The 27,779-nt window shown below is 45.0% G+C and overlaps 2 protein-coding genes across 2 annotated transcripts; one reads left to right on the top strand and one right to left on the bottom strand.

The window, feature by feature from the left end:
• Nucleotides 1–9,564: 9,564 nt before the first annotated feature.
• LOC122208264 (major allergen I polypeptide chain 1) lies at nt 9,565–11,334 on the bottom strand. Its single transcript, XM_042919177.1, has 3 exons — nt 11,274–11,334; nt 10,930–11,117; nt 9,565–9,688 (listed from the first exon to the last, which is right to left on the bottom strand). Exons 1-3 carry the CDS (start codon nt 11,332–11,334, stop codon nt 9,659–9,661), a joined length of 279 nt encoding a protein of 92 aa, XP_042775111.1. The 3' UTR covers nt 9,565–9,658.
• A 3,387-nt stretch (nt 11,335–14,721) lies between these two features.
• LOC122208259 (major allergen I polypeptide chain 2-like) lies at nt 14,722–17,270 on the top strand. The gene is made up of 3 exons (XM_042919166.1): nt 14,722–15,111; nt 15,625–15,806; nt 17,052–17,270. The coding sequence occupies exons 1-3, from the start codon at nt 15,051–15,053 to the stop codon at nt 17,136–17,138; spliced, it is 330 nt and encodes a 109-aa protein (XP_042775100.1). The 5' UTR covers nt 14,722–15,050; the 3' UTR covers nt 17,139–17,270.
• Nucleotides 17,271–27,779: the final 10,509 nt, after the last annotated feature.

The following is a 27,779-nucleotide window of genomic DNA, read 5'->3' as shown; positions in this document are numbered from 1 at the left end:
CATATACATTTAACTTTTTTTTTTTTAAAGTTTATTTTTGAGAGAGAGAGAGCACACAGGGGAGGGGCAGAGAGAGGGGGAAACACAGAATCTGAAGCAGGCCCCAGGCTCTGAGCTGTCAGCACAGAGCCGATGCAGGGCTTGAACCCACAAATCATGTGATCATGACCTGAGCCAAATTTGGATGCTTAGTCAACTAAGCCACCCAGGCACCCCTTATTTTAAGTAATATTTATACCCAACATGGGGCTTGAACTCACAACCTTGAGATTAAGAGTCGCATGCTTTACCTACTAAGCCAGCCAGGCACCCCAATTCCATATACATTTTAAGATTATTTGTTCTAGTTCTGTGAAAAATGCCATTGGAATTTTGGTAGCAATTGCTTTGAGCCTATAGATTGCTTTGGGTGGTGTGGACATTTTAACAATGTTAATTCTTCCAATCTATGACCATGGCATGTCTTTCCATTTTTTGTGTGTCATCTTCAATTTCTTTCATCAGTATCTTTTAGTTTTCAGAGTACAGGTCTTTCACCTCCATGGTTAAATTTATTACTAGATATTTTATTCTTTTTGATGCAATTGTGAATGGGATTATTTTATTTCTTTTTCTGATAGTCTGTTATTAGTGTATAGAAATGCAATATATTTCTGTATATTGATTTTGTATCCTGTGGCTTTACTCAATTTATTTATTAGGTCTAATAGTTGTTGTTGTTGTTGTTGTTGTTGTTGTTGTTTTGGTGAAGCTTTAGGGTTTTCTACATATAGTATTACATTACCTGTAAATAGATGCAGTTTTACTTCTTCCTTTCCAATTTGGATGCCTTTTAATCTATTTTCCATTTTATGTTTCGATGTCACAACTTACATATTTTTATATTGTGTATACATTGATGATACATTGTAGCTACAGTGTTTTTTATACTGTTGTTCCTTAACCTTTATATTAAAGTTAGGTTATTAACATACCACCATATTATAGTATTAGAGTAGTCTGACTATGACTATATACTTACCTTACCAGTGTGTTTTACATTGTCATGTGTTTTCATTTTACTAAGTTGTGCCTGCTATTTTATCATAAAGAACTCCTTTCAGCATTTCTTATAAGGCAGGTGTAGTGCTGATGAATTCCTGCAGCTTCTGTTTGTCCAGGAAGGTCTTTGTGTCTCCTTCGTCTCTGCAGAACAGCTTTGGTGGATGAAACATTCTTGGTTGGCAGTAACCTCCCCCCGCCCCACCCGCCTTCAGCATCTGAATATATTATTCCTGGCCTGGAGGGGTCTGCTGATTAATCTGCTGATGGTCTTATGGAGATTCCCTTGTATTTGAGGATTCCAGAGCCTCACCATTTGCCTAACAGGACTCTTCCTGGTCATCGCATTTGTCAGACTTTGCTCTTGGTGGTTGAGTCAAGCTGTCCAATCATCTTTAATATCTCCACAACCCAGACAAGTGTTATCTATCCAACTGGTATTATTCATGCCGAGGCATAACAGGGTTTATTGTGTTGTAAATTTTCAAAATTTCATATTTTCCTGCTGCCTCTGCATCCTCACAAACAGGTTGCAGTGTCCATCCCTGGTCCCTGGGCTGGGGAAAAGGCTGGTCCCTACCACAAGTTCCCCTTCTTGCCTTCCTGTGACTAACTTAGTGACATGAAAGTGTGCCAGTGAAATGCCCTCAGGCCTTTTGCTTCCAGACCCCGTCCTTATCCCTGACAAAGGCTCTTGCCTGTGAGTCCTCTGTGTCTCTTGACTCTTCACTTCCTTGGTGGAGCCCGTTCCCTTTGTGCTTCTCCCATCTGGTCCCCTGTGAGAATAATAACGCTTTAATTCCATATGCCTCTTTGAATATAAGTTCCACAGCCGTGTTGAAGTGATCCTTAACGACCCTATGGGGGGACCTGCTCCCCCATTTACAACAGACTGTGTGCAGACTGCCTGTGTGGCAGTCTATGGGAGCAAATCAGCTGTGACCCTGCGTTACCCCTTTTTGGAACACTAGATCTTTGAGTCCTACTAAACAACCCTCGGTCTCCTCCTACTATTCTCCTTTTCCACCATTTTGTTGAAATCTCAAATCCTCTAACAAGCCCCTTCTAATTGACTTTGGTAGGTAAGGTGATCAATTTCGAAATTTCTTTATCCTCCATCTGGTTGGTCACTGGTGAGAGAGGACATGAATGAAGATGCCCAGTCCACCGTCTGTAACTGGAAGCCCCTATGGTTTTATCCCAGTGGTGCCATGTGTTCTTTTGTGTGGACACGTTTCCACCTTGGGCCGTCTTCCCGTTAGCTTTGGGGTGGCCAGGACCCTAGAGACGAGGCTGGGTCGGCCAATTCTGAGGAGGTATGGACTGGCATTGTGGAAAGATAAGGGGCTTGGCCTGAGAGGCTGTGAGAAGATATCTGCCTTCTCCTGGCAATTGTCCCCTTCGACGTGTGTTCCAGGACCTGCAGTTCCCACGGGTCTTGAAGGTCTGAACTGGATAGGGGGTATTTACTGCCCCAAGACACGCCCCAGCACTCCCAGTCTCTATTGGGGTTTTATGCAGAGAGATGCTTCTAGCAAAACCAACACTCTGGTAGTGGTTTCCAACCACTTTCTGTGGAAGAACCTCACCATCCACTTGAAAAAAAGTCAATATAGCTTCGCTTTAAAAGTGCCTTTCTACAAACACCGTGTGTTCATCGTAGCCCATTAGCAAAATTTAAATAATCTATTTCTTATAAGACATCATCTGTTTTCCTAGCAGACATTTAAGACATTGCTCTTGTAAACGACGTAGGGATAAGAAATATTCTTGTGTCTGTCCTTAACTATTTACCTAGGGTCAAGACATAAAAGTGGAAATGACAGTTTGAGGGATTTTCAGATTTATAATGATGTTGATTCACATTGCCACTTACCCACTGCATCATTCGTGCCCACGGACATTTCTGTCAACCATATGAAAACACTTGCTTTCTGACACCCTCGTTATCCCTGGATTTTGCCAATTAAAAAAAAAAAAAAGTCTGTTCTGTTTTGGCGAGAATGTCTTATTTTGCATTTTTTGACTATTTATGAGGATGCACATCTTTGCTATGTGATGGCCATGTGCCTCGGTCTCCTGTGACTTTCCTATTTATGACCCTTTCTTCAGTTTGAATGTTCTGAAATGTTTATTCTCGAAGAACTTTAAGAATCAATTCACCACATAAGAGAATAAATATGTGGTAGAGGTTTGACTTGAAATGGTTTCAAATTCTAGATTACTTTGGGCATAATGACATTTTTATTTTCATTTATAAAACGTATTGTATATCAATAATACTTTATGGATTAGGATCTTACTATGCCTCGCGTCTTTTTCTGGCTCTGTTTCATCGGTCCAAATTCCAGAATGATGATAAACAACAGTGGAGACGGAGGCCTGTTTGCTTTTCTTCTGGCTGTAACAGAAGGGTCACAGAGGCAGGTGACATTCAGGCTGCACTGTCAGTCTGCTTTTGGCGGTTGATTTTGTGAATGTGATCGTGGGGTTGTGATGGGTTGTCTGGGTGACTCTGCTCTGTGTGTGTCTGAAGGAGAGATCTGGGGTGGGGGCCGCAGGATAGGGGTAGGGGACACTTCCTGATATGGCATGGTCTGCGTGACTCAAAGAGAGGGAAGAAATGCACTGCAAACAGACTACAGAGAGAAGGCGCCAAGGTCTGAGGGCAGATCTGAGGGCAGAGCACTTGCTTAGCAGATTTCATTCTGCAACAGAGACTCGAGAAAGACTGTAGCAGATAAATGTGGGATCAGGGAGGAGTGCAGGGTGGTCCAGGCCGGTGAGCACAGCCCCAGGGGGCTGGATCTTTGCTTTCCCCTTTCTGTCCTCCCTCCTCCTCTGCCCCCGAGAGCACTGCGGGGCTGTCCTCCCGAAGCTGACGGGGCAGTGACAGCTGGAGGTCCTCAGCAGCAGGAGGGTCGCTCTGCAGGACTGAGAGAGCTGGGAGGCTGCCTAGGACATGAGGCCCCTCTGGGCCTTCCAAGGCTGGAGGACTGTGGCTCTGACATACTTCCCCACCTTGGAGGGTGGTGTTTGTGTACCTGGCACACACTCACCTGTTTGTGCCCAACCTCATGTGTCTCCCATCAGCCCACACCACATGCACACATTGTCCACAACTGCCCATGTCATACACGTCGATCACACACCTGGCACATGACTGGGCACATGACTGCCTCACGAACCCCATTATACTTGCCTGAAGTTAAGTGCCAGCACGAGTAACTTCACTTGCATGACAGAGCCCGGTGACACACTTTTCTATGACAGTGCCTGGAGCAAAGGAGGGTTTGTACCTTCAGCTCTGAGGTCCTGGGAGGTGGCGGTGGCTGGAGGCAAGGGAGATCCCTGTGCTTGAGATTATCTGCCTTTTATTCCACTTTATGGAAGGTGGTGAACTTGAGTAGAGCTGAGAGTGGATGAAGATTTACAGCACCCTCAGCCAGGCTCCCTCTGGTTCTCAGTGCAAGTTCTGGACATGGGGCTTGGGTGCTGGCTAGATTCCTCAGTTGTGTGGGTCTCAGGCAGGGACTGTTTTCCCTGAAGCCAGACAGAGGCATTCCCGCCCTGCTCTGGTCAGTTTCTCTGTGCCGCTGCTTTGCTCAGCTCTACCTCTCGCGTATCCTGTTCTTTGCCTGTTCTCTGGGATGGAGGGGTCGCACCGACCCTGCCAGTAAGACGGCAGATTGAAGTCATCTTACGTGAAGGATGATGAGGCAGAGGACTAATTCTGACTGAGGATAGTCTTTTTTTTTTTTTTAATGTTTATTTGTTTTTGAAGGAGAGAGAGAGACAGAGCAGGAGCAGGGGAGGGTCAAAGAGAGAGGGAGACAGAATCCAAAGCAGGCTCCAGGCTCGGAGCTGTCAGCAAAGCTGTCGATGTGGGGCTCGAACCCATGGACCATGAGATCATGACCTGAGCTGAAGTCGGAGGCTTAACCGACTGAGCCACCCAGGAGCCCCTAACTGAGGATAGTCTTAACAAATGTGGGAGCATAGGTTGACCCTGACTCTGGCACTCCCTCCCTGGGGGTGTGGGGCACTTACAGTGACGCTGTTTCCCTTCCCAGCAAAACTTCCTATATGACTATTCTTCCGCCTCTCATGTTTTACCATTTGGCTTTCATTCCACATCCCTGCTGCAGTGGCTCCTGAGGAGGTCACTGCTGGCCTCCATTTATCAGATGGGCACTGCCTTGACCTCGTCTGGGGAGATAGTTCTCCACCAAGGTCATGGTGAAGTATACTGAGAGAAGACAATACAGACATGATATGTTTTAGAGATAAATTTATTAGGAAATCTGGTGGATTGGTTGTGAATGGTGAAGGAAAGGGGGAAACCTAGGTTCCAGAGGTACTGTTTATTGCAATGGGGGAAGACTTCCCATGGTTAGGAGGATACATGGTATTTTGGTGGAAATTAGGAATTACATTTTGGACTTTCTTATTTTTTTTAAATTTTTTAATGTTTATTCATTTTTGAGAAACAGAGAGGGACAGCATGAGCAGGGGAGGGAGAGGGAGGGAGACACAGAATCTGAAGGAGGCTCTAGGCACAGAGCCATCAGCACATAGACTGGTGTGGGGCTCGAACTCATGGACCATGAGATTGTGACCTGAGCCAAAGTCGGACGCTTAACCGACTGAGCCACCCAGGTGCCCCAAAAGTTTAATTCTTTAAAGCCATCCCCTTTTCAATTTCTGATTGGTAATTTGTGTCTTCTTTTCTTCTTGATCAGTGGTACAGGTTTATCAACTTTAATTGATTTTTCAAAAAAACAGTTTTTGGTGTCATTGATATTCTTAATTTTTTAAAAATTTTATTTTTAATGTTCTTTTATTTTTGAGAGAGAGAGAGAGAGAGAGAGACAGCGTGTGAGTGGGCAAGGGGCAGAGAGAGAGGGAGACACAGAATCTGAAGCAGGCTCCAGGCTCTGAGCTGCCAGCACAGAGCCGATGCAGGGCTTGAACCCACGAACTGTTAAGATCATGACCTGAGCTGAAGTTGGACACTTAACTGACTGAGCCTCCCAGGCACCCCGATATTCTTAATTTCTTATCTGTTTTCTACTTCATTAATATCATACTTTCTTTTCTTCCTGAATTGGTTAGTAAGTATACTATAACGTTTATAGTAGAAGTGATACATTGATAAGCATCTTACCTTATTTCTTATTTTAAGTGGACCTCTTGTAATATCTTATCATCAAGTATGAAGTTTGTCATAGTTTAAAATTTTTTTTTCTTTAAAAACATTTAAATTTATTAATTTTTCTTTCAAATTTTAATTTAAATCCTAGTTAGTTAACATATAGCGTAGTATTGGTGTCAGGAGTAGAATTTAGTGATTCATCACTTACATATAACACCCAGTGTTCATCATAACAAGTGCCCTCCTTAATGCCCATCACCCATTTAGTTTTGTTTTTTTTTTTAATTTACATCCAAATTAGCATATAGTGCAACAATGATTTCAGGAGTAGATTCCTTAGTGCCCCTTTAGTTTTTTTTTATAAATGCACTTTATCATTCTCATGAAAACCTCTTTTATTCCCATTTTGTTAATTTTTGAAAATCGTAAGTGTCCAGTATTATGAAACTTTTTCTGCACCAGTTTAGATGACCATTTGTTTTTCTTCTCTTTTAGTCTCTTAAGGCAGGGAATTCTGTATTTTGTAATGCTAAGTTATGTTTACATTCTTGGAACAAAATAAACTTTCTTTTTTTTACAAAGTATATATTTTTATACATTTTTTAGGTTAGGCTTGCTCATACTTTGTTATTATCTGCATAGTACTGAATTATCCCCAAACTGTTCAAGAGGAAATGAAAACTCTTGTTCCTGTGGTTAAATACATAGAGCAATGTATTCCACGTGGGCTTGTGCTTTTAAATTGTTTTACTGTCTTTTTCGTGGGCCTTTGAGGAGGAAAAGAGAATGAGAGATTTATTTTTCACTATGTTTTTCCCACTTCAAGGCATTTGCTGAGCGGTGGAGTGTTTCGTAAGCCTGTGCTTATGCAGGGAGCACATTGTGTACCGCTGCATGTGGGCACAGTTTCCCTGGACCTTGGTGATCAGCCTGCAGCCTGTCTTGCCTTGTTCCTCCTGGACTCCTTTCAGGGTCTCTCTTAGTCTGGGGCTTCCCAGTAATCTTAGGCCTTGCTTTATTTTTTCCCCCCAGGCAACTAGACCAAAATGGGTTAGATAGCTTGCTGATTTATTCTGATTCCTTCTGTGTCTCTCTTGAAAGAATGTAGTATGGGCTCACCCCTCATGGCTTCAGTCTGGAAGATGTGCCTCGGGCTCTAACAGTCCTGTCTTCTTGCCTTCAGCAAATGTCTTCCACTGTACTTCGTCGCCTTTCCTTCTTGATCAGGCAGATGGATGTCGGTCATCATGTCAGTTTGAGTTCCCAGCAAAGAAGACCCAGACACAGGGACATGAGGGCAGGCACTTTATTTGGGAAGCGACCTCAGGGTGCTCCAGTGAAACAGGAAAACGAGAAAAGCCGCAAGATTGGCCAACTGGGACTCAAGACCACTGGGCACCTATCAGAGACCGTATGGAATTCACTTCAGAACTGACCCGCCAGAAGTTGAGGAGGCTGGGGTCCGAATTGTTTCAGGGTTGCCCTGTAGGCATGATCTGCTTCGCACATGCAGAGGGAGCCGAACAGTGTTCAGCAAGCTCCCAGGTGGTGGAGAAAACCAGCGAACAGTGAAGAAAGATGCAAGTGTTTGAAGAGGGAAGATGTCTCCAAGAGGGGATTATCCACCACCGTTTTGGGCGAATTTAGGTCAGACCACGGGGAAGTGGGGCGGGGCTTTTATGATCTCGGAGGCAAGGTCATGTGTGAATCAGAGATCAAAAGCCTCACCCTTACGTTCCTGACGTTTACCTTTCAAGCCATCTGAGGTTTGGATGTCAGACAGAAAGGAATTTAGAAGGGCATCTGACCCTGATTTTTCCTTGGCCACAGATTAGGTAAAGAGTCCATAGGTTGCAGGAAGGCAGCCAGAGGGGAGGGATTACACAGAAAGCGTCCAGATGTCGTAGGTGCCAGCAGTCCCCAGGGAGTTCTGTGCGAGTCTAGAAGCAGTTGGGGGACTGGTTGTGTCTTGGTGAGGACAAACTGCCCGTTGCTCATCGCCTTCTCACCTTTGGGTGGGGTGCCCCTCACTCCCTACACTTGCTGTGGACCAGGGTGAGTCTTCATCTATGACATTGGAAGACCCGGCCCACTCATCTGGGTGACAGCTCTCCTTCTGTAAGCCCAAGAACTTTTAAGTATGTATGGTGGGGGAGTGGTGGAATACACACCCTGGGTCACATATGGGAGGGTGATGAGAAGCGTCTCTGCCCCACAACCTGCTTATGACCTCTGGACTCCCCTTGCTACCATGGGGGCAGTGCTCCATTTCAGAAGTAGCCCCCAGCCAGACCCTGGGGGTCAGAGTGGTGGGCCATAGGCCAAGAGCCAGGTCTCACTCTGGGCAAGGTGGCCTTCCTCTCCTGTCCCCATGACGTGCTCCACAGAGAGAGAGAGAGAGAGATCCCCTCTGGGAACCTCTCCTCAGCCTCTTCACCAAAATGATCACAGAGATACCCCTCCTGGGGGAAGCCCTGTGGTGTAAGTTCAGCAGACTCTTTTCTGGGGGAGTGCTCAGGTGGTGGGGATGGAAGTGTAAGAGAGGAGGCAAGGATCCTGGCCAAGAGGAGACAGATGAGGGCAGCAGGGCCTGAGAAGCCTCCGGAATCATGGCCATAGCGCAGAGCCACAAGAGGAGTTCTGAAGCTCCAGGACCCTGGACATCCACTCTGAGCATTAGACTCAACTTGTAGTGTGTTAAGTACAAGGGGGCAGCCGAATCCACAGTTGGGTGGTCGGCACTAGGGTAAACTGAGGTGCAGGAGGTGACGGGGTTCACCACTCGCACCTTGACCCTTGTTCTTTCTCTCCATCCAGGTGCTTGGGACAGGGGCTGTTTCTCACCCATGATTTTCTGTGGCCCCACCAAAGAGGCCCTGGAGAGGGGAGGTATTTCCATTTTATAGGTGGGAATCAGAGGCCCAGAGAAGGACTAACACGTGCACAGCCACACGGTGAGCTGAGCCGTCTCTCGCAGTGGGTGCACAGATGCCGCAGGTCCTGACGCCCGGGAGCCTGTAATCTTTGGCAGACACTTTACCTCTCTGAGCCCCAGTCTCCTCGCTTGTAAGACTGGGATGATTACTCCCGTCTCTTGAGGTCACTGGGAGGCTGAAATTTGGTAAATAATGCATGTGAGGTGTGGACCCTGGTCCACGGAAGTGCTCAGACATGCCGGCTGTGCTAATGGTCATCACCCCTCCCCCCACCTCTGGGATTCAGGGGAGGAAGGACATCTGACTGCATTCAAATCTAGCCACGGTTGGAAGGCACACTGGTGGTGCCCCTGCTGCAACACCCCTCCACCCCCCAAGCCCAGCCCAAGGAGCAAGCACTCTCCATGAATTGCAAGGCTTTTATTTCTGGAATCTTCTAGTCAGACACCTGGACATGGCAGGCTGCTGAGACTACTTAGTGATCAGTTCAGTGGCTTCTTTAGGGCTCCTGGCAGTGACGGCTCCATTAACACAGAGGACTTGTGTATATTTTGTCCTGCAAAGAGAAAGTCAGGAGACCTGGTGAGACCTCGAGGGGTATGAGAGACATCAAGCTCTACTGAGCACACACTGGACACTTTGTGGGGAGGAGCCTGCAGGCTTGTTTGGAGGGTGGCTTCTGGATCTGAGCAGGCCAAGGTGGTTCTTCCCAATCTACTGCACAACAAGAGAATCCCAGGGTGTGCCTAGAAGCTTCCTCCAATGAAACAGAGTAAAAGAGAGGGGGGACTATGATGGGATGGAGGGCAGTCTCGGATAGAAGTGGTAGACTTGGATAGAAAGAGGCTGGCAGGAAGGTCCTGGCAGGGCTCCAGATGCACCTGTGGGCATCTGGGAGACTCCAGGAATGAGCTGGTCCAGCCTGCTTCCTCCTTCTGTCCTTTGGACACTTGTTGCTGAAGCAGTAGCTTGTTCCTACTTTTGGGACAGCAGAGAGAGGATTCACTGGAATTCTCCACTCAGGGCATCCCAGGCCTGGGCAGGGCAGGAGGAGGACTTTTTGGAAGCTGCCTCTCCTCTCCTCCCCTCCCTTCCCCTCCCCTCCCCTCCCCTCCCCTCCCCTCCCCTCCCCTCTCCCCTCTCCCCTCCCCTCCCCTCCCCTCCCCTCCCATCATCCTCTCTCTTGGTATGTGAGGCACAGAATGGCAGGGCAGGAGGAGGGCTTTTGGAAGCTGCCTCGTCTCACCTCCCCTCGCCCCTCCCCGTCCCACCCCTCCTCTCCCCTCCCCTCCTCCTCTCCCTCAGTATGTGAGGCACAGAATGGCCCTCTGGGACCCAGGGAATGAAGACAAATGAGGGTTTTTTTTTGGGGGGGGGTGGAATATGGAACTTGAGGAGTTAAGAGAAAAGGAACTGATGTTTGGAGATAGGAAGCACCTAGTGCAAACAGTTTGAAGATCCAGTCTCACGTGCTGGAGAGGCTGGAGTCAGGAAGGCCAGAGCTGAGGGCCTGACACTGAGGCCAAGTGATGCCAGGGACACAGGAGGGCCTGCAGACTCCCAAGCTGGTGGCCAAGCAGCGTTGAGCAGCCTGGGCCAGCCCCAAAGCTTGAGGGGTAGGCTGAGTCTTCCCCACATGATCCCCTCTACTTCCCCAGCCATGGCGTCTTTCTCCTCCCAGATTCCCAGGGAAGGGCCATGGTGGAGAAGAAACAGGAGCACCCCCCGCCCCTGCACTGCCCTGAGCAGACCCCCCAGACAGGCATCAGAGGCACAGACACACAGAGCTAGACCCACCAGCACGCTGAGAGCATTCTCCTTATCCTCTTCTGTCATTTTTGCATCAGCGCAGTTCTTCAGTGTTCTGGCATTGTCCAACACCACAGATCGTGCATTGTATTGTGCCACTTGCTCAACATATTCGTCAGGGGTTCCCGTCAGGAATAGGTCAACAATCCTCTTCACAGCTGAGCAAATTTCACAATCTGGAACACAAAGACAAGCTGACCCTCCCTTTTGAAAGACCTTCATCAGGACACATTCTTCCCTTCCCTTTCCCGCCATGCTCAGAAGTGCCCTGGAAAGGTGTTAGAACCCCTGGAGAATCTGTGTCCCCAGACACTCATGTCCCAGACACCTACTTCCACCCGAGATCAAGAGCAAGGCAGCCCAGAGAAGCACGAGAACACGAGCCCCCTTCATGATGCAGTGGCAGGTGCTCCCTCCCCAGCCTGGAACCCTTTTATACCTGCTGTGGCCCCAACAGTAGGGCAGGGTGGGAGGGCTGCGTCTAACATCCTTTTCCAGGAGGCACCGCCAGGCCTCTCTGGGCTGCAACTCAGAATTGCCTGGGGGCTGTGGAGGGAGGAGATGTATGTGTGGGCAGGATCCTAAGTCCCCGAGTCAACAGATGACACTACCTTGGCTGCCCTTCCCCGTCTTGAGGGCTCTGTCCAAGTGTCAGCTGACACCAGTAATTTCACAACTGAAATTTTCTAGGTTGATTGGGGAAAGGGGCAAGAGAATCTCCCAAGTCAGGCCTCCCGAATGATGGCCAATGTCAGCTTGTCATTACATGTGACCTTGAAGATGGTCTGGTCTCAACTTACGGATTTTTCAGGAAACCCAGTGCTTAGCTAGTGGGCTCACAGCTAGCAAGTACCAAAAGAAGGCCGGTCTCTGGTGGCTCCTGCCCTGCCTTCATCATAATCTGTGTCCTTGACCTGCTGCTCAGTGGCCTCCCTTGAGCCAGTCTCCTGAATCTGATTCTGGAGCCCTGAACCCTCCCCTACATGCTGGCGCCCAGGTTCTAGTTGTCTCTTGACCGAGTCCTGTCACCTGGTCACTTTAATAGCCCCTCAGACAGACACAGAAATATCATTTCCCCCCAACTGGCTTCTTCCTTTGAGTTTCTCTATACTGTCCATAGTATTCACACCATTATCTCTCTGGAGATACAATCCGAGGAAAAGCCAGACTGCTTCTGTGGCCTGGGACCGTCGTGTGCTCTGCGTATCCAGCGCCCCACCAAAGACCTGCTGCTTTTCTGAATCTACTCCTGCCATTCTCTCCTCCCTCACGGGTCTCCTTTCTGCTTCTTGACCATGCCAGGGCCTTTGCACGAGCTGCTGCCACTGCCCAGGATGCTCTTCCTAACAAGTATATGATTCATGGCATAATTGCTCAGGGCTCCTCAAACGCCGCCTTATCAGAGAGACTTTCCCACATGCTTGATCCCTTATGTCAGGGCCCCCCACCTCCCCCAGCAGCACATGCTGTTCTCTCCCACTTCGTCTCCCTCCATAGCACTCCTTGTCATTTGGTGATCATCTTCCCCTCCCCCTTAGACGTATAACGAGCTCCAGGAGAGTGAGGGCTCTGCCGTGTGTGCTGCTGCATCCCCAGGATGGGGAGAGGGGCCACAATGTAGCAGGGACTTCACGAATGTTTGTTAGATGGAAGAAAGGAATATCTCATTTCTGTGGAGTTGATAACCGAGAACATTTGTACTTAATGCTTGCTTGCTGGAGGTACCTTGCTGGGCCTTTTCTCTGAGTCTCTGTGACAGAAGGAGGTTTGCTGGAGCCCAGAGCTGAAGGTAAGACAAAAGTTTTCTGGTTCCAGTCAGAACTCTATGCCAAACAGGATTCACATCCGGTAACTGCTCTTGGCTAAGAGGAACCGAGTCCTGAACTCCAGCTGTCAGTTAGCCACCATGGAGCCACTCCAGTCATGAGGCCCCAAGGTCATACCTATGATGGTCACCTCATGACGAGCTCAGGTCACTGCAGATGTCCCTCAGAGGTTCCTGGGCACCTATCCGCCTGGGAACACAAGCTTCATGTGCCCCAGACTGGCCATGCTTGCTCTTTCTTCACTGGGACAGAATTTCAGGGTGGTCAGGGCGCTTGGGCAAGGATCACATGTCTGCTGTCCTTCACTAGGCCCTTCCTTCCAGTTCTCCCCAGCTCTGTGAGATGGTGAAGCCAGATTTTGGAGTGCTGGAGCAACACAGTCAGGATGCTGATGTCCGTGCAGACCCACTGGGTGCCACAAGTCCGTCTGAGATATCTCTTCATGTGGGGACATTCGCCAAGGTCAAGGGCACTTGCTGGCTGAAGTCTTGCCAGTATATGCAATCCTTTCCTCATGCAAGTGTTTGGTGTTTTTTTTTTTTTTTAATGCATTTTTATTTGGGGATAGTTCTAGACTTACAGAAAAGTTGCAAAGATTTGTCAAAACTGACATTGGCATATTACTACTAACTAAATTCCAGACTTTATTCGGATTTTACCAGTTTGTTCATTAATATCCTCTTTGTGTTCTAGAATCCAGTCCACATCCTACACACACTGCCTTAATTGTCATGTTTTCCCAGTCTCTTGTGGTCCGTGATAGTTTCTTAGTCTTTCCTTGTTTGTCATGGCCTTGATAGTCTTGAGGACCAGGTATTACAGAATGTCCACTAAGCTGACTTTGTCTGCTGTTTTTCTCATAGTTTAAGAGTCTGAACTTTAGGTATGGGGTTTAGGGAGACACCAAAGAGGTGAAGTGTCGTATCGTCACGTGGTAATGTGTATCATCCCTGGTTACGTTAGCCTTGATCATTTGATTAATGTTGGCTTTGCCAGGTTTCTGCATGGTTTTCCCCTTCTCCTACCTACTCTTTGGAAATGAATTATTAAGTCTAACCCACTCACAAGGAGGGCAGGCAATAAGCTCCACCTCCTTAAGGGAGAGTACGTATGTGTATTATCTAGAATGCTTTTGTAAAGAATATCTGTCTCTTATCTCCTTATTTATTTATTTAAACATTTATATCAGTATGGACTCACACATTTAATTGTATACTTTGGGTTATCAACCAATACAATGTTATTTCTTTTGTTTGCTCAAATTGTTTCAGATTTGGCCACTGGGAGTTTCCTTCTATAATTTTCATGGACTATCTCATCATGTTTGTGCCAATAAACTACTTTCCTAGATTAGAAGGTTGAGTTTAGCTCTTGAGAGCGTTTAAGCACCTTTGGTTGACCTGGCACCTTGGTATGTGGAGCTCCAACCCACAGTGGACATAAGAGGCAAACTGTACAACCCCACAACTATTCACTAATGTTTCTGGATGGGCTAGTAAGTCCAACCTCCTCTTGGGATTAAGTTTACTGATGGAGGAGGGTGAGACAGGGCCAAAGCTGGAGCTACTGGGAGTCAAGAAGGTGCCCAGGCATTTGCTTCCTTAAGGGTGAGAGGGAAGCAGGTGACATGGTCCTAATTTGGAGCGTTACCAGCCCTTGAGGAGGCCTACATGCCCAAGCATCCTGAGACTCCCCTAGTAGGGAGTGATTTGTAGCCCAAGGATGGGGTCCACCCATTCTCAGGGCTTGATCCACAGACTGCAGCAGTTAAGGTGTTCAAGAGGCTTGAGTTGGGACTAGCACCCCATACTTATCTCCAGGACTTAAACTTGGGCACAAGTAAGGTTTTTGGATGCTCTTTTGTCTACCCGTAGTGGTGTAGACCTGTCCTTGACCCCTCCTGTGATTTTCATCTCTTTGTCTTGGGAGAGTATCGCATTTGGGAGCCAGGATAGTTTGAGGGAAGGAGTAGCAGGAAACAGGGGTGACAGTTGGAGCCGGGACAACAGAGCAGTTGGCTCAGCATGGAATCACTTAGACACGTCACTTCCAGTTGGTCTTTGGCAAAGAAAAAAACCACATCCTCTCCAAGAGCTTTGGCCTCAAGAGTAGGAAGGGCTTCCCACTCTTAACAGCCCAAGGGCTGAGGGAGCCACATGTGCCAGGTCCCTGCCCACAGGCCTTTGGAGCTTCTAGGGGGGGTGTGGACTGGGCTTAGGGTGCTAGTAGTTTATAAAGCAGCAGAAATCCTGTCCTGGGCAGAGCATTCTAGCAGCTGACACGATGAGGGGGGCACTGCTTGTGCTGGCATTGCTGGTGACCCAAGAGCTGGGCGTCAAGATGGGTGAGAGCAGATGGAGGGACAGATGACCTTCCTGATCCTTGCCCTGCTCTATCTCACTCCTTCACCTCCCATGGTGATCTCCAAACAGGTTCTAGCCACAAAGTTAGGCAGCAGCTGGGAGATCATTGTCCAGGAGTCCTCCAGAACCCCCCTGATGTTTTTAGTCGTTGAATGGAAGGAGAGGTTTGGAGATGGAGGGGTCATTAGTTGTGCACACAATAGGGGATAGTTAGTTGGGGGTAGTGGTGCTTATTTGAAAGACAGAAACAGGCAGGCTGGGATGCCCGGAGGCACCGGTCAGGGGTCTCTCCAGCTGCTCTCTTCTGCTGAGAGTGCCACATAGAAAATGTTCTGTCTGTCTGGGATGTAAGCAGTCCTGGGAGTGGGCAGATCTCTGCGGAAGGTGAGTCAGAAGACCCTGGATGTACGTGAGTTGCTTTCAAGTGGTGGGCAAACAGGAACCTCCTACTCTGCTGATTCTTTTGTTAAGGTGTTTTCTGTTTGTGTCTTCAGCGGAAACTTGCCCCATTTTTTATCAAGTCTTTACTGTGGTGACCACTGGAAATGAATTACTGTTGGACTTCTTACTCACGGTAGTCAATGCTACTGAACCAGAGAGAACAGCCATGAAAAAAATCCAGGATTGCTACATGGAGAACGGATTGATGGCCAAGGCCTTGGTTGCAATAGTCATGGTAATTTCCTATCCTTCCCCGCCTCCCCAACCTTCACGTTGCACGTGCAGCAGATTGTAATATTCCACATACAGACCATGCAGTCGGGGGCTACATGGCAAGTAAGAGCTATAAACAATCAAGCACATAAACCTTTGCTCCACTCTACAGCACATAGAATACGCAACCTCATGCCATGAGCACATCCAGCCTGTTCTTCTACCACACGTGTCCCTTGTGTGCAAATTACCTTACGCACAGTTGGAAAATAGCGGCCTAATATCGGTGTGGCATAGAAAGCGTGTTGACTCATAGGATTTTTTCTTTCTAGGTTAGGGGTGCCAGAATTGCAGGAGTAGGATTTTCACCTTCCACAGGGAAGAGAAAGTTCTTCATTCAGCTCCTGCACATGTAGGAGCCTTGTCAGTTCTAGTTGAGGAATTTTGAAACTAAGGCACCTGCCCTCAGACTCTCTTCCCAGGAAGGGACTCCCTGGCTTTGGGAAGCTTCTGGTTTTTGGCTTCTGTTTTACTTCCCCTTGTGCCCACCTTGATGGCTGCTATTCCTTTGGTTCAGAGTCTCACTTCCATCTGTATCATTTCAGGGTCTAAAGTCAGATTTTCCACTCTGTTGTTCTGGTGCCTGAGGCCCTCGAGGCAGCTCCTAGATACGTGCAGCTGCACCCCAGCGCTAGTCAGTGTACTTCTGGTGAACTATCTTTTTCCGTTATTTTTCTTGTTGCACAGTTAGGTAGATTTTGGTTAGTCTGCCTCTTACCTCTACTTGCCCTTAAGTGCTGCTTCTGTAAAATGAGAGCTTTGTGAAGAAGTGGAATTTCTTGCATGATTACGGGCACCCAGGGCACATGGGATTGTTCACAACACACACATACACATTCCATACGTCCAGTACACCTGACAGATGAGTCTCAGGTGAGGGAGACATCGCATGGACCCAGACTCAGCTACCTTGCCCCTCACCCATGCCCAGCCCCCATCACGCCCTCCAGAATCTTCTCCTCTTCTTGCCTCCCTCACTGGTTGTTCAGACTCCCTCCCGGCACAGGTGCGTGGGTGACGGGGGGAGCCGTCTCCATCCTGGTCTGACTGATCGCGGCCCTCTCTCCAGAAATCGGTCCGTGGGCTAGAGGTTCTTGCTAGGGATGAGTGGAATCACTGTGGATGAGGCATGAGGTGATCCTGGGGGAATGGATAGCGCTGCCATGCGCTCAGGTCTTCTGTCCCTCCTCGTCTTACTCTCTCCCAGACAACCATCAGCTTCAGCAAAGTTTGCATGGATGAAGCAGCTCAGAACACCGTAGAAGATCTCAAGCTGAACACTTTGGGGAGATGAATCTTTGCCGCTGATGCCCCTTCTGAGCCCCATCCTCCTGCCCTGTTCTCCTTTACACCTAAAGCTGGAATCCAGATACCTGTCCTCACCTAATTCACTCATAATCAGGCAGACTGGAATAAAAAAACTGCATCTTAGCACCCCCGGGTGCCCCGTGTCTGTGTTCTGTGCGGGAAGCGTGGGAGGCCTGGCAGGAGATCCTGGGACATGGCAAAGGGAGGTGACATGTTCTCATTGAGAGCATGGGGACTGGAGGCACGCTGAATCAGGAGCACATGTGAGCGGTTTCCTCTTTCTCGGGCCATTCTCTCATCTGCAAAATGGGGATTATGTGTGAGGATTAAATTAAATCACATACATGTAACCCCAGGATTCATCACCATGGAAGGATAAAAATGTTGTCCACGTAGCATATTTCCAACTGTGGCATTTGTCACAGCAGCAGAGCCTCTAGTCCCTTAAATGTCATCCTGGCAAGGGCACCTGGGTGGCTCAGTCGGTTAGGCGACTGAGTTCAGCTCAGGTCATGATCTCAAGGTTTGTGAGTTCGAGCTGGGCATCAGGCCCTGTGCTGACAGCTCAGGGCCTGAATCCTGCTTTGAAGTCTGAGTCTCCCTCTCTCTGCCCCTCCCCCACTTGCACGTGTGCAAGCGCTCACCCTCTCTCTTAAAAATAAACGTTAAAAAAAAATGTCACCCTGGCAATTTAAGGGTGGCTCAGGTGATGACCTGAGTGGGTTTATCACAAATCCTCTCTGTGTCTCAGTGGTATTTGCCATTTTCTGCTTCGTTTTTAAAAAATTTCTTAATGTTTATTTTTGAGAGAAGGAGAGAGAGAGTGCACACAAGTGGGAAGGGGCAGAGAGAGAGAGAGAGAGAGAGAGAGAATCCAAAGCAGGCTCCAGGTTCTGAGCTGTCAGTGCAGAGCCTGACACGGGGCTCAGACCCACGAACTGTGAGACCATGACCTGAGCCGAAATTGGACACTTTAACCGACTGAGCCACTCAGGCACCCCACCATTTTCTGCTTCTTTGGTAGATGTCTTCTGAGGAGGCCAACCTTTCTGCAGGAACTCTCAGTTCCACTGCTGTTCTTGGGTTCTGCCAGCGGAACCATGACCCCTATGCAGTCTTGGCTCAGGAGGAAGGGAGAAAAGAAGTGGATGGAAGAAACTAACCCAGAGGGAATGGCTGTCATGGGGGAGATCTGGCTCTTCTCTGGCCTAGTGGTTGAATTTAAGCATTTTAATTCACCTGTTTACTCATTTTACAACTGGGTTTCACACCTACCAAGTCTGCTAGACCTAACATTAACTGTTCAGGTCAGACTAAAGGTCTACAATTTTAGTGAGAAGTACAAAATAGAATTTGAATTGATAAGGGGCTAAATCATATCCCGTATATGTAGGGGATAAATTGACACTATAGAAATGTCAACTATTCCCAAAGCCATCTAAATTAATCTTTGTTCTAATGAAGATTGATTTAAAGTTCCTCCAAAAGAATAAATTCTTGAATTGATATCAAGCAAGACAATTTAGAAAAATAAGAACCATGAGCAAGATCTTTCTCACTAGGTATCACAACATAGGTATAAGACTAACAATTAATCTAGTTTCAGTAGAGAAATGGATGGTCATTGTGATAGAAGAGAAAACACATAAATAGACTCAAAGAAAGTTTAAGATATAATAGTGACAGCTTATTGAGTCATGGAGAAAGAATGGATTTTTTTTAAGTGGCATTGAACAAAATGACCAAAATATTTAAGAAATTAAGATGGATCTGCCAAGCCTTTCCCTGTGGATTAATGACTTGATTGCCAAAGTTCCAATAGTTAATTATCCATTTGTCATGAGTGATCTCTCTCTCTCTCTCTTTTGACTTCCGTGATATCATAGTCTGTTGGTTTTTCTCTATCTTATTGGGGCATCTTTCTCAGCTTTTTTTCTGGTTACTTGTGTCTTATACAAGCGATCATTGTCTTTGCATCCCTTTTCTATACAGACTTACTTTCTTCCAAATTTAAATCTTCAAACCCAGTACTAAAACACTTAAAGGCACAAAACTGGCTCTCACTAAATATTTGTTGAATTAATTAATATTGAAAAACCCTAAATTCCTCCTCAGGCCCAAATATACAGAGGACTTAAATAAACAAAAGATTTGAATGGGAATTTTGAACAGCATAAATATGTCATTTCCCTCCAAAAATAACAGTTTATTTATGTTTTATAAACTGGATTTTTGAACAGGATTTTTTTGAAGAAAAAAGTACTTTATTTAAAAAATTTTTTTTTGAAAGAGAGAGAGTGAGCAGGGGAGAGGCAGAGGGAGAGGGAGAGAGAATCTTAAGCAGGTTTCATGTCCAGCGCAGAGCCTGACATGGGACTCAGTCCCACGAATCTTGAGATCATGACCTGAGCTGCAATCAAGAGTTGGCCACTTAACCAACCGAGCCACCAGGCGCCCCTGAACAAAAATTTTAAAACAAAATCAGGGGCAGCAAGGCCTATGAAATACTAAAATTTATTTATTTATTTATATTTGACAGAGAGAGCACACATGAGCAGGGGAGAGGGGCAGAGGGAGAGGGAGAATCCCAAGCAGCCTCCATGCCCAGCATGGATCCCGACTCGGGGCTCGACCCTGGGATCATGACCCGAACTGAAACCAAGAGTTGGATGCTCAACTGACTGAGCCACCTAGGTGCCCCTATGAAATATTAAAACATAAACATCACAAGCAGATAAATGGACTGTGAAAAGAAGGCCAGACATAGATGTAAATAATCATGGATTTTATGATAAAGGTAACTTGCAAGTAAGTGAAGAAATTAGGATTATTTCATAAATGGAATGGTGCTGGATCAATTGATTGAACATTTGGGGAAATCGAACTATTGGATACCTCACTGACAGTTTTCTTCAAAATAAACTCCAGATAAGTTAAAGTCTTACATATTAAAAGATGTTTTAAGGTTATTTATTTTGACAGAGACAGAGACAGTGCAAGTGGAGGAGGGGCAAAGAGAGAGGAAGACACAGAATCCCAAGCAGGCTCCGCACTGTCAGCATGGAGCCCAACATGGGGCTTGAACTCATGAAACCATGAGACCATGACCTAAGCCAAAACCAAGAGTCAGATACTCAACTGACTGAGCCATCCAGGTGCTCCAAGGCTTATATAAAGAGTGAGACAAAAAAATCCCACAAAAGTCTTGGAAAAAATTGTAGAACATTTTTATAACCTTAAAGAAGACCTTCTCAAAGATATGTGTGTGTGTGTGTGTGTGTGTGTGTGTGTATAATATAATCATAACATATATTATTATATATACATACAGAGAGTATAATACTTTTAAAAAATTGTTTTAGAAAGACAAAGTGTGAGTAGGGGAGGGGGACAGAGGGAGAGAGAGAGAATCTTAAGCAGGATCCACACTCAGTGGGGAGCCCAATGCAGGGCTTGATCCCATGACCCTGGGATCATGACCTGAGCCAAAATCAAGAGTCAGATGCTCAACCGACTGAGTCACCCAGGCACCCCTGAGAGTATAATACTTTTATGATACTTTTTTTCACATTGCAATTCTATTTGGAATAAAATTCACTCTCTAAAACAAAAGAATAGAATAACAATCTAGATTGGGATTGATAACACTTGTAGAAATAAAATGTATGACACATCGCACAACTGCCAGGGGAGAAGAATGGATGCTTACTGTTCTTATGGTATTTTTTATACCATATGTGAAGAGATACAATATTACTTGAATGTTGATTGTGATAAGTTAAAGATGCATACTATAAAATAAAACCACTTTAAAATCACTAAAAAATAAGTGAATATATAACAAAATATTGAATTGTAAAAATAGTTCAAGGGATGCTTGGGTGGCTCAGTCAGTTAAGCATCTGACTCTTGATCTCAGCTCAGGTCATGATCTCACCATTCATGAGCTTGAACCCTGCATCAGGCTCTGCGCTGATGATGTGGAGCCTGCTTGGGATTCTTTCTCTCCCTCTCTCTCTCTCTCTGCCCCTCCCCCACTTGAGATGTCTCTGTCTCTCTCAAAATAACTAACTAAATAAAATAATTCAAAATTAGGCAGAAAAAGGACAGATGGGACAAATGGGAAATAAATAGCAATGCTGTAGATATAAATCCAATATATGAGTAATCACTTTAAATATATATGGTTTAAAAATTCTTTTTAAGAGATGGAAATTGTTAGAGTGAATACAAAAGACTCCAATATATGCTGCCTATAGGAAACCCACTTTAAATGTAAAGACAAAACATATATGCTAAAAACATAAAACAAATGTCATTTGCATCTTCTCTCTTTTTATTCTGATCAATGTGGCTAGATGTTTAGGAGTTTTTTGAAAAGCCACATATAGGGTCTCATAAATTTGTCTATTATTTTACAGTTATATATTTGAGTGGCTTTTACTCTGGTCTGTTATTTTTCTTCTTCTGCTTACTTTGGATTTTGTCTGCTCTTTCTTTTCTAGTTTCTTAAGAGAGAGTCACTGATTTGAGATCTTTATTTTCTAATATTGGCATTTAGTGCTATAAATTTGCTAGCAGTATCCTACAATTCTTAATGAGTGTTGTTTGATTTTCATTCAGAACAAGGTACGTTCTAATTTCTCATTTCCTTTTTGACTTGTGGATTGTTTAGGAGTATATGATTTAATTTCCCAATATTTGAACACTTGCCAAATATCTTTTGATTACTGATTTCTAATTTAAATTGATCGAGAGAAGATACAAATGACCAAATTAGACTGCTTTATAGATTTTTGTCTCATAGTGCTTTAGAGATGTCTTCCATAGACCATAATTTCTCATGAGAATTCAGCTGTCATTCTTACGACAGTACTCCTGTATATGTAATGTGTCATTTTCCTCTGGAAGCTTTTATGATTTCCTTCTCTCCACTCCCCAATTTATTGAGATATAATCGACACATAACATTGTGTAAGTTTAAGATGTATACTGTGTTGTTTTGATACATTTATATATTACAAAATGATCACCACCATAGCATTACCTGGCACCTACATCCCATTACATAATTACCATTGCTTTTGTGTGATGAGGATATTTAAGACAGACTCTCATAGCATTTTCTTTTTTTTTTTTTTAATGTTTATTTATTTTTGAGACAGAGAGAGACAGAGCATGAGCGGGGGGGGAGGGGGGGTCAGAGAGAGAGGGAGACACAGATCTGAAACAGGCTCCAGGCTCCGAGCTGTCAGCACAGAGCCCAACGTGGGGCTCGAACTCACAAGACCGTGAGATCATGACCTGAGCTGAAGTCAGACGCTCAACCGACTGAGCCACCCAGGTGCCCCTCATAGCATTTTCAAGTATGTAATATAGCATTTTTAGCTATAATCACCATACTGTACATTAAATCCCTAGAACTTGTTAATTTTATAATTGCAGTTTGTACCCTTTGACCAACGTCTCTGATTTTTTCCACCTCCAGGACCTGGTTAGCTCTGCTGTACTTACTGTTTCTCTGAGTTCGGCTTTTTAAAAATTCCACATATAAATGAATGTATATAGTATTTGTCTCAGCCTAAGATTTTACTCAGTGTAATGCCCTCAAGTTTCATCCAAGTTGTCACAAATGACAGGTTTCCCTTCTTTCTCTGCCTGAAAAGTATTCAATTTCTGTGTGTGTGTGTGTGTGTGTGTGTGTGTATGATTAGCAATGTCAAGCACATTTTTGTGTGCCTATTGGCCATCTGTATGTTTTCTTTGGAAGAGTGTCTATTCATTTTCTCTGCTTTTTTTTAAAAAAAGGGTTTTTAAAATATTGAGTTGTAGGAGTTATTTATATATTTGAGATACTAACCCCTTACCAGATAGATGGTTGACAAATATTTTCTTCAATTCCATAAGTTGCCTTTTCATTTTGTTAATTTTTTTTGCTATGCAGAAGATTTTTATTTTAACTACCATATTAACCAGTTAATTAATTAAACTTCCATCCTTGTCTTTATTCATACATATTTCATGTAGTCACAATCTGGGCAGAAACTATTTTCATCCTGCCTTTTTTTTTCATCTGTTACATAAACCTGTTTCATGTTTCTCTATGCCTTTGTTTTCCTTTGAAATGTCTGTGTACTTTTTTTTTCTTTTCAAATTTTTATTTAAATTCTAGTTAGTTAACACACAATGCAATATTGGTTCCAGGAGTAGAATCACTTACATACAACACTCACTGCTCATCATAACAGGTGCCCTCCTTAATACCCATCATCTATCAAGCCCACCCCCACCCACCTCCCTCCATCAACCCTGTTTGTTCTCTACTGTTAAGAGTCTCTTGGGGTTTCTCTCCCTCTTTTCTCTTCCTCCCCTCCCATATGTTCATCTGTTTTGTTTCTTAAATTCCACATATGAGTGGAATCATATGGTATTTGTCTTTCTCTGACTAATTTCCCTTAGCTTAATATACTCTAGCTCCATCCATGTTGTTGCAAATGGCAAAATTTCATTCTTTTTGGTTGCTGGGTAATGTTCCACTGTATATATATACTATATCTTTTTGATCCATTCATCAGTCAATGGACATTTGGGCATTCTCCATAGTCTGACTATTGTTGATAATGCTGCTATAAACATCAGGATGCATGTATTTTGGTATTCTTTGAGTAAATACTTGTTAGTGCAATTGCTGGGTCATGGGGTAGTTCTATTTTTAACTTTTTGAGGAACCTCCGTACTGTTCTCCAGAGTGGCTGTACCAGTTTGCATTCCCACCAGCAGTGCAAGTGGGTCCCCCTTTCTCCACATCCTTGCCAACACCTTCTGTTTCTTCTGTTGTTAATTTTAGCCATTCTGACAGGTGTGATGTGGTATCTCTTCATGGTTTTGATTTGTACTTCCTCGATGATGAGGGATGTTGAACATCTTTTCATGTGTCTGTCAGTGATCTGGAAGTCTTGTTTGGAAAGTAGTGACTTCATAAAGAGGTCCTGGAGTGCCCTACAGTGCAGTGTCCCCTGTTTTAGAACCTGGCACTTCAGGAGAAGTGTTGCTTCCACCCTGCTGTTGTTTGGAGTCACTTTTCCTTGCAGGACAGTCATCTGCATGACTCTCTGCCTGTTGTGGGATCTGCTTGTTCATCCTCCCTGTTTGTGGGCTCCCTGGCATGAATGTCTGTTTTTCACCTTTCTCAGTGCTACTGGTTCCCTCTCCACGACAGACAGCTTTGCTCCCAACCACGTCTTCACCCTTCCTACCTTCTCTGATGTGGCCTCTTTGCTATCTTTAGTTGTGGAGTTTGTTCAGCGAGTCTTCAGATTGTCCTCTGGGTTATTGACACTATTGTGTCATCTAGTTGTGTCTATGGGATGAGGTGCACGTAGGTTCCTCCTGCTCCATCATCTTCCCAGCCCCATATGTTCTTACTTCTTGTGGAATAGCCATTAGTTCCTTTTATAGATAAGATTCCTGGTAGTGTGTTCCTATGTCAAAGGATACATGTACTGTAAATTTTAAAATACATTAAATAGATTACTCTTCAAGATATCTACAAAAGATTGACAGCTCCACCAGCAATTTAAGTTCCTGTAATAGTTGATCTTGAGTTATTTTACTTCATGACACATTTTGACTTTTGTTCTAAGGGGTTATGTTACATTTCTTGCTAGGGGACAAGAAGTTTTTCCCATGCTGGAGAAATTGAAGGCGGTATTGTGTGGTTGTAATAAGTAGTATTCTGTCCAACTTTCCTGCAATGTGAAATTTTAAGTTCCCCAATTTGTGTAGAGTTCAGAAAGTTTTTTTTTAAACAGAAGCCAATTTTAGGATGAGACCTAGTTGTGCTAAATATATTGCTTCATCACCTGCTTATGATAGGCATGGTCAGGTTTCTCTTAACTGTGTGTATGCAGTTTTAATAATAGGTGTTCATTTAGAATGGCATCTCTAACGTATGAGTGGCATTCGTAAATATGAAGAGTTACGTGGCTTTGGGCAATAGAAGGCTACCTCCCGCCCCAATAGTTAAGGAAGTACGGTTAAATAGAGAGATTTAGCAGGGCTTATAACAATGAGTGGATACATGAAGAAAAAGATAGGAAAGCATGGCATTATACTTGGCCCCTTGTTACATGTGAGTACTAGGATTTCTTTTTTATTTTTAATGTTTATTCATTTATCCTGAGGGAGAGAGAGAGAGAGAGAGAGAGAACATGAGTCAGCAGGGGGAGGGGCAGAGAGAATCCCAAGCAGGCTCCATGTTGTCAGTGCAGAGCCCAATGCAGGGCTCAATGTCATGAACCGTGAGATCACTACCTGAGCCAAAGTCAGACACTTAACTGAGCCACCCAGGTGTGCCCACAAACGGGGCTCTTGACACCGGCCCTTAGTTTTCCTCAGGGAACCTGGCCAACCTACCAAAGCAATGGCTATACACTGTTGGTCGACGTATGCACCCTTGACACTTCCCACTGAGTTCACCCTTTAGTGTGAACCTAATGCTGGTCATCTAAATAATCGGAGATGTAGGACGTCAGAGTTCCTCAAGGATGGAAGGAGAGAACATGAAGGTTTTCTTTGGAGGCTCTGCACAGGTTCTACACTGGGCATTCTGGGGTCAGGCCTGGGCCAGACTGGGAATGGAGAGGACTTCCAATCAGTGACAGAACTGGGACTAGACGCTTGGATTCAAAACTTTGGCCTATAGTGCATGTGTGTAGGCTTATTACAAAGTGACAGATGCAGGATGGGACAATAACAAGGATAAGGATCTCTACCAGAGGCCTCAGCAGGAATCTCTCTCCCCATGGCAAAATTATGTCATTTTTTTGATGTCTCTGGAAGCTAGAGTTCCAAACTTACTTATTGCCATGAGTCTTGGAACAGTTCAGAATCAGTATGAACCAGCTTTTCTTCTCCCAAATTCATATTCTCAAATTTGCCCTGGATTAATTTCCAGCAGCAAAACCATTTACTGTAAATAGTGAGTAACAGAAAACGAAGGCAGGGCTAGTGGAGGAGTGGGTTCAGTATGGCATGTATTTTCCTATCTCCTTACTGATTTCTTTTGGCCCTATTTCCTTTCTCAAGTGACTGGCATATTTAAAACCAGCTTGCTTATTACGCCTGTGACTTCCCACTGCACCTGCCCCTGGATTTCTCTTTATTCTCTACTCATTAGAGTGCCTCTATCCTTTTTGGAGTGCTCACATGTTAGGGTTTCAGCTTTGAAGCAAGTTCTTTAAGAGCTGGACATAAAGAGCTACTGAAACAAAAGGACTAGCCCTCTATTTAAACTTCTCACAATGGGGCACCTGGGTGGCTCATTCGGTTAAGCGGCCGACTTCGGCTCAGGTCATGATCTCGAGGTCCGTGAGTTCGAGCCCCGCGTCGGGCTCTGTGCTGACAGCTCGAAGCCTGGAACCTGTTTCAGATTCTGTGTGTCCCTCTCTCTGACCCTCCCCCGTTCATGCTCTGTCTCTCTCTGTCTCAAAAATAAATAAATGTTAAAAAAAAAATTAAAAAAAAAATAAACTTCTCACCTCTGCCCCAGCCCCATCTAGTCTTTTAAGGTTAGCCACTCCCCTCACCCCACCGTGAACTTAATTTATGTGCCAAATATCTGAAGGCTTATAATGGGAAGACTTCATAATTCTCTCAGGAAGGTTATGAGAAAAAGCAGCAACAATGCAGAATCCGTATGTAAAATTTACTGGATGGACCAAGCAGGAACTGTTATATCTAAATGTAGTTTAAAGTGTTTGCAGACTGGTAGTAATCCCAGAACTTGTCTGAACTTGTCCAGAACTTGTCTGGGGCACCTGGATGGCTCAGCTGGGTGTGAGCGCGCGCACACACACACACACACACACACCATCTTCTTTATCCATTTATCTGTCAATGGTCATTTAGGCTCTTTCCACACTCTGGCTATTGTCGATAGGACTGCTATAAACATTGGAGTGCATGTGCCCCTTCGAAATAGCACACCTGTATCCCTTGGATAGATACCTAGTAGTGCAATTGCTGGGTCGTAGGGTATGTATTTTAATATCGAAAAGGCTTTTGCTCTAAAAGAACAATGACCCAGAGATGTGCAATTCTCAGAGAAGGAAATATTAAAGCCAACAGACACATGAAAAGATTCTCAACCTTATTAACGATAAAAGATACGCAAATTTAGACCACATTGAGCCACAATTTCACACTTAGCAGACTGGCAAAATTTGAAAATTTCACAAAATCAAGTGCTGGCAGTAATAGCTGGCAACCAAAATAACTATCAACCATGCTGGGAGTGCAAATTGGTACAATTTTGGAATACAATTTGTCATTGTATAATAAACACGTGGATGGGAATATATTTTGCATTGGCAAATCTTTTCCTCTTACATATTGTAAGCCTTAAGAAGAATCTAGGTGGTGTCACAGTGTTTTTGCACACTACTCTTGCTATAGGAATTAAGCACCACACCCACAAGATACATACCGAGGTGGAGGCACACTGATGAATCTGATACACATAAGTACTTGAAATACACAAGAAAATTCATAGCCACACAATTTATCATTTAAAAATAAGTACAATTGAAATCAACAATTACAAATTAAAAGAAAGTAAAGGATAAAC

Source organism: Panthera leo, chromosome E2, assembly GCF_018350215.1.
Source record: "Panthera leo isolate Ple1 chromosome E2, P.leo_Ple1_pat1.1, whole genome shotgun sequence".
NCBI classification, from domain to species: domain Eukaryota; kingdom Metazoa; phylum Chordata; class Mammalia; order Carnivora; family Felidae; genus Panthera; species Panthera leo.
This window is presented reverse-complemented; position numbering and strand designations above follow the sequence as displayed.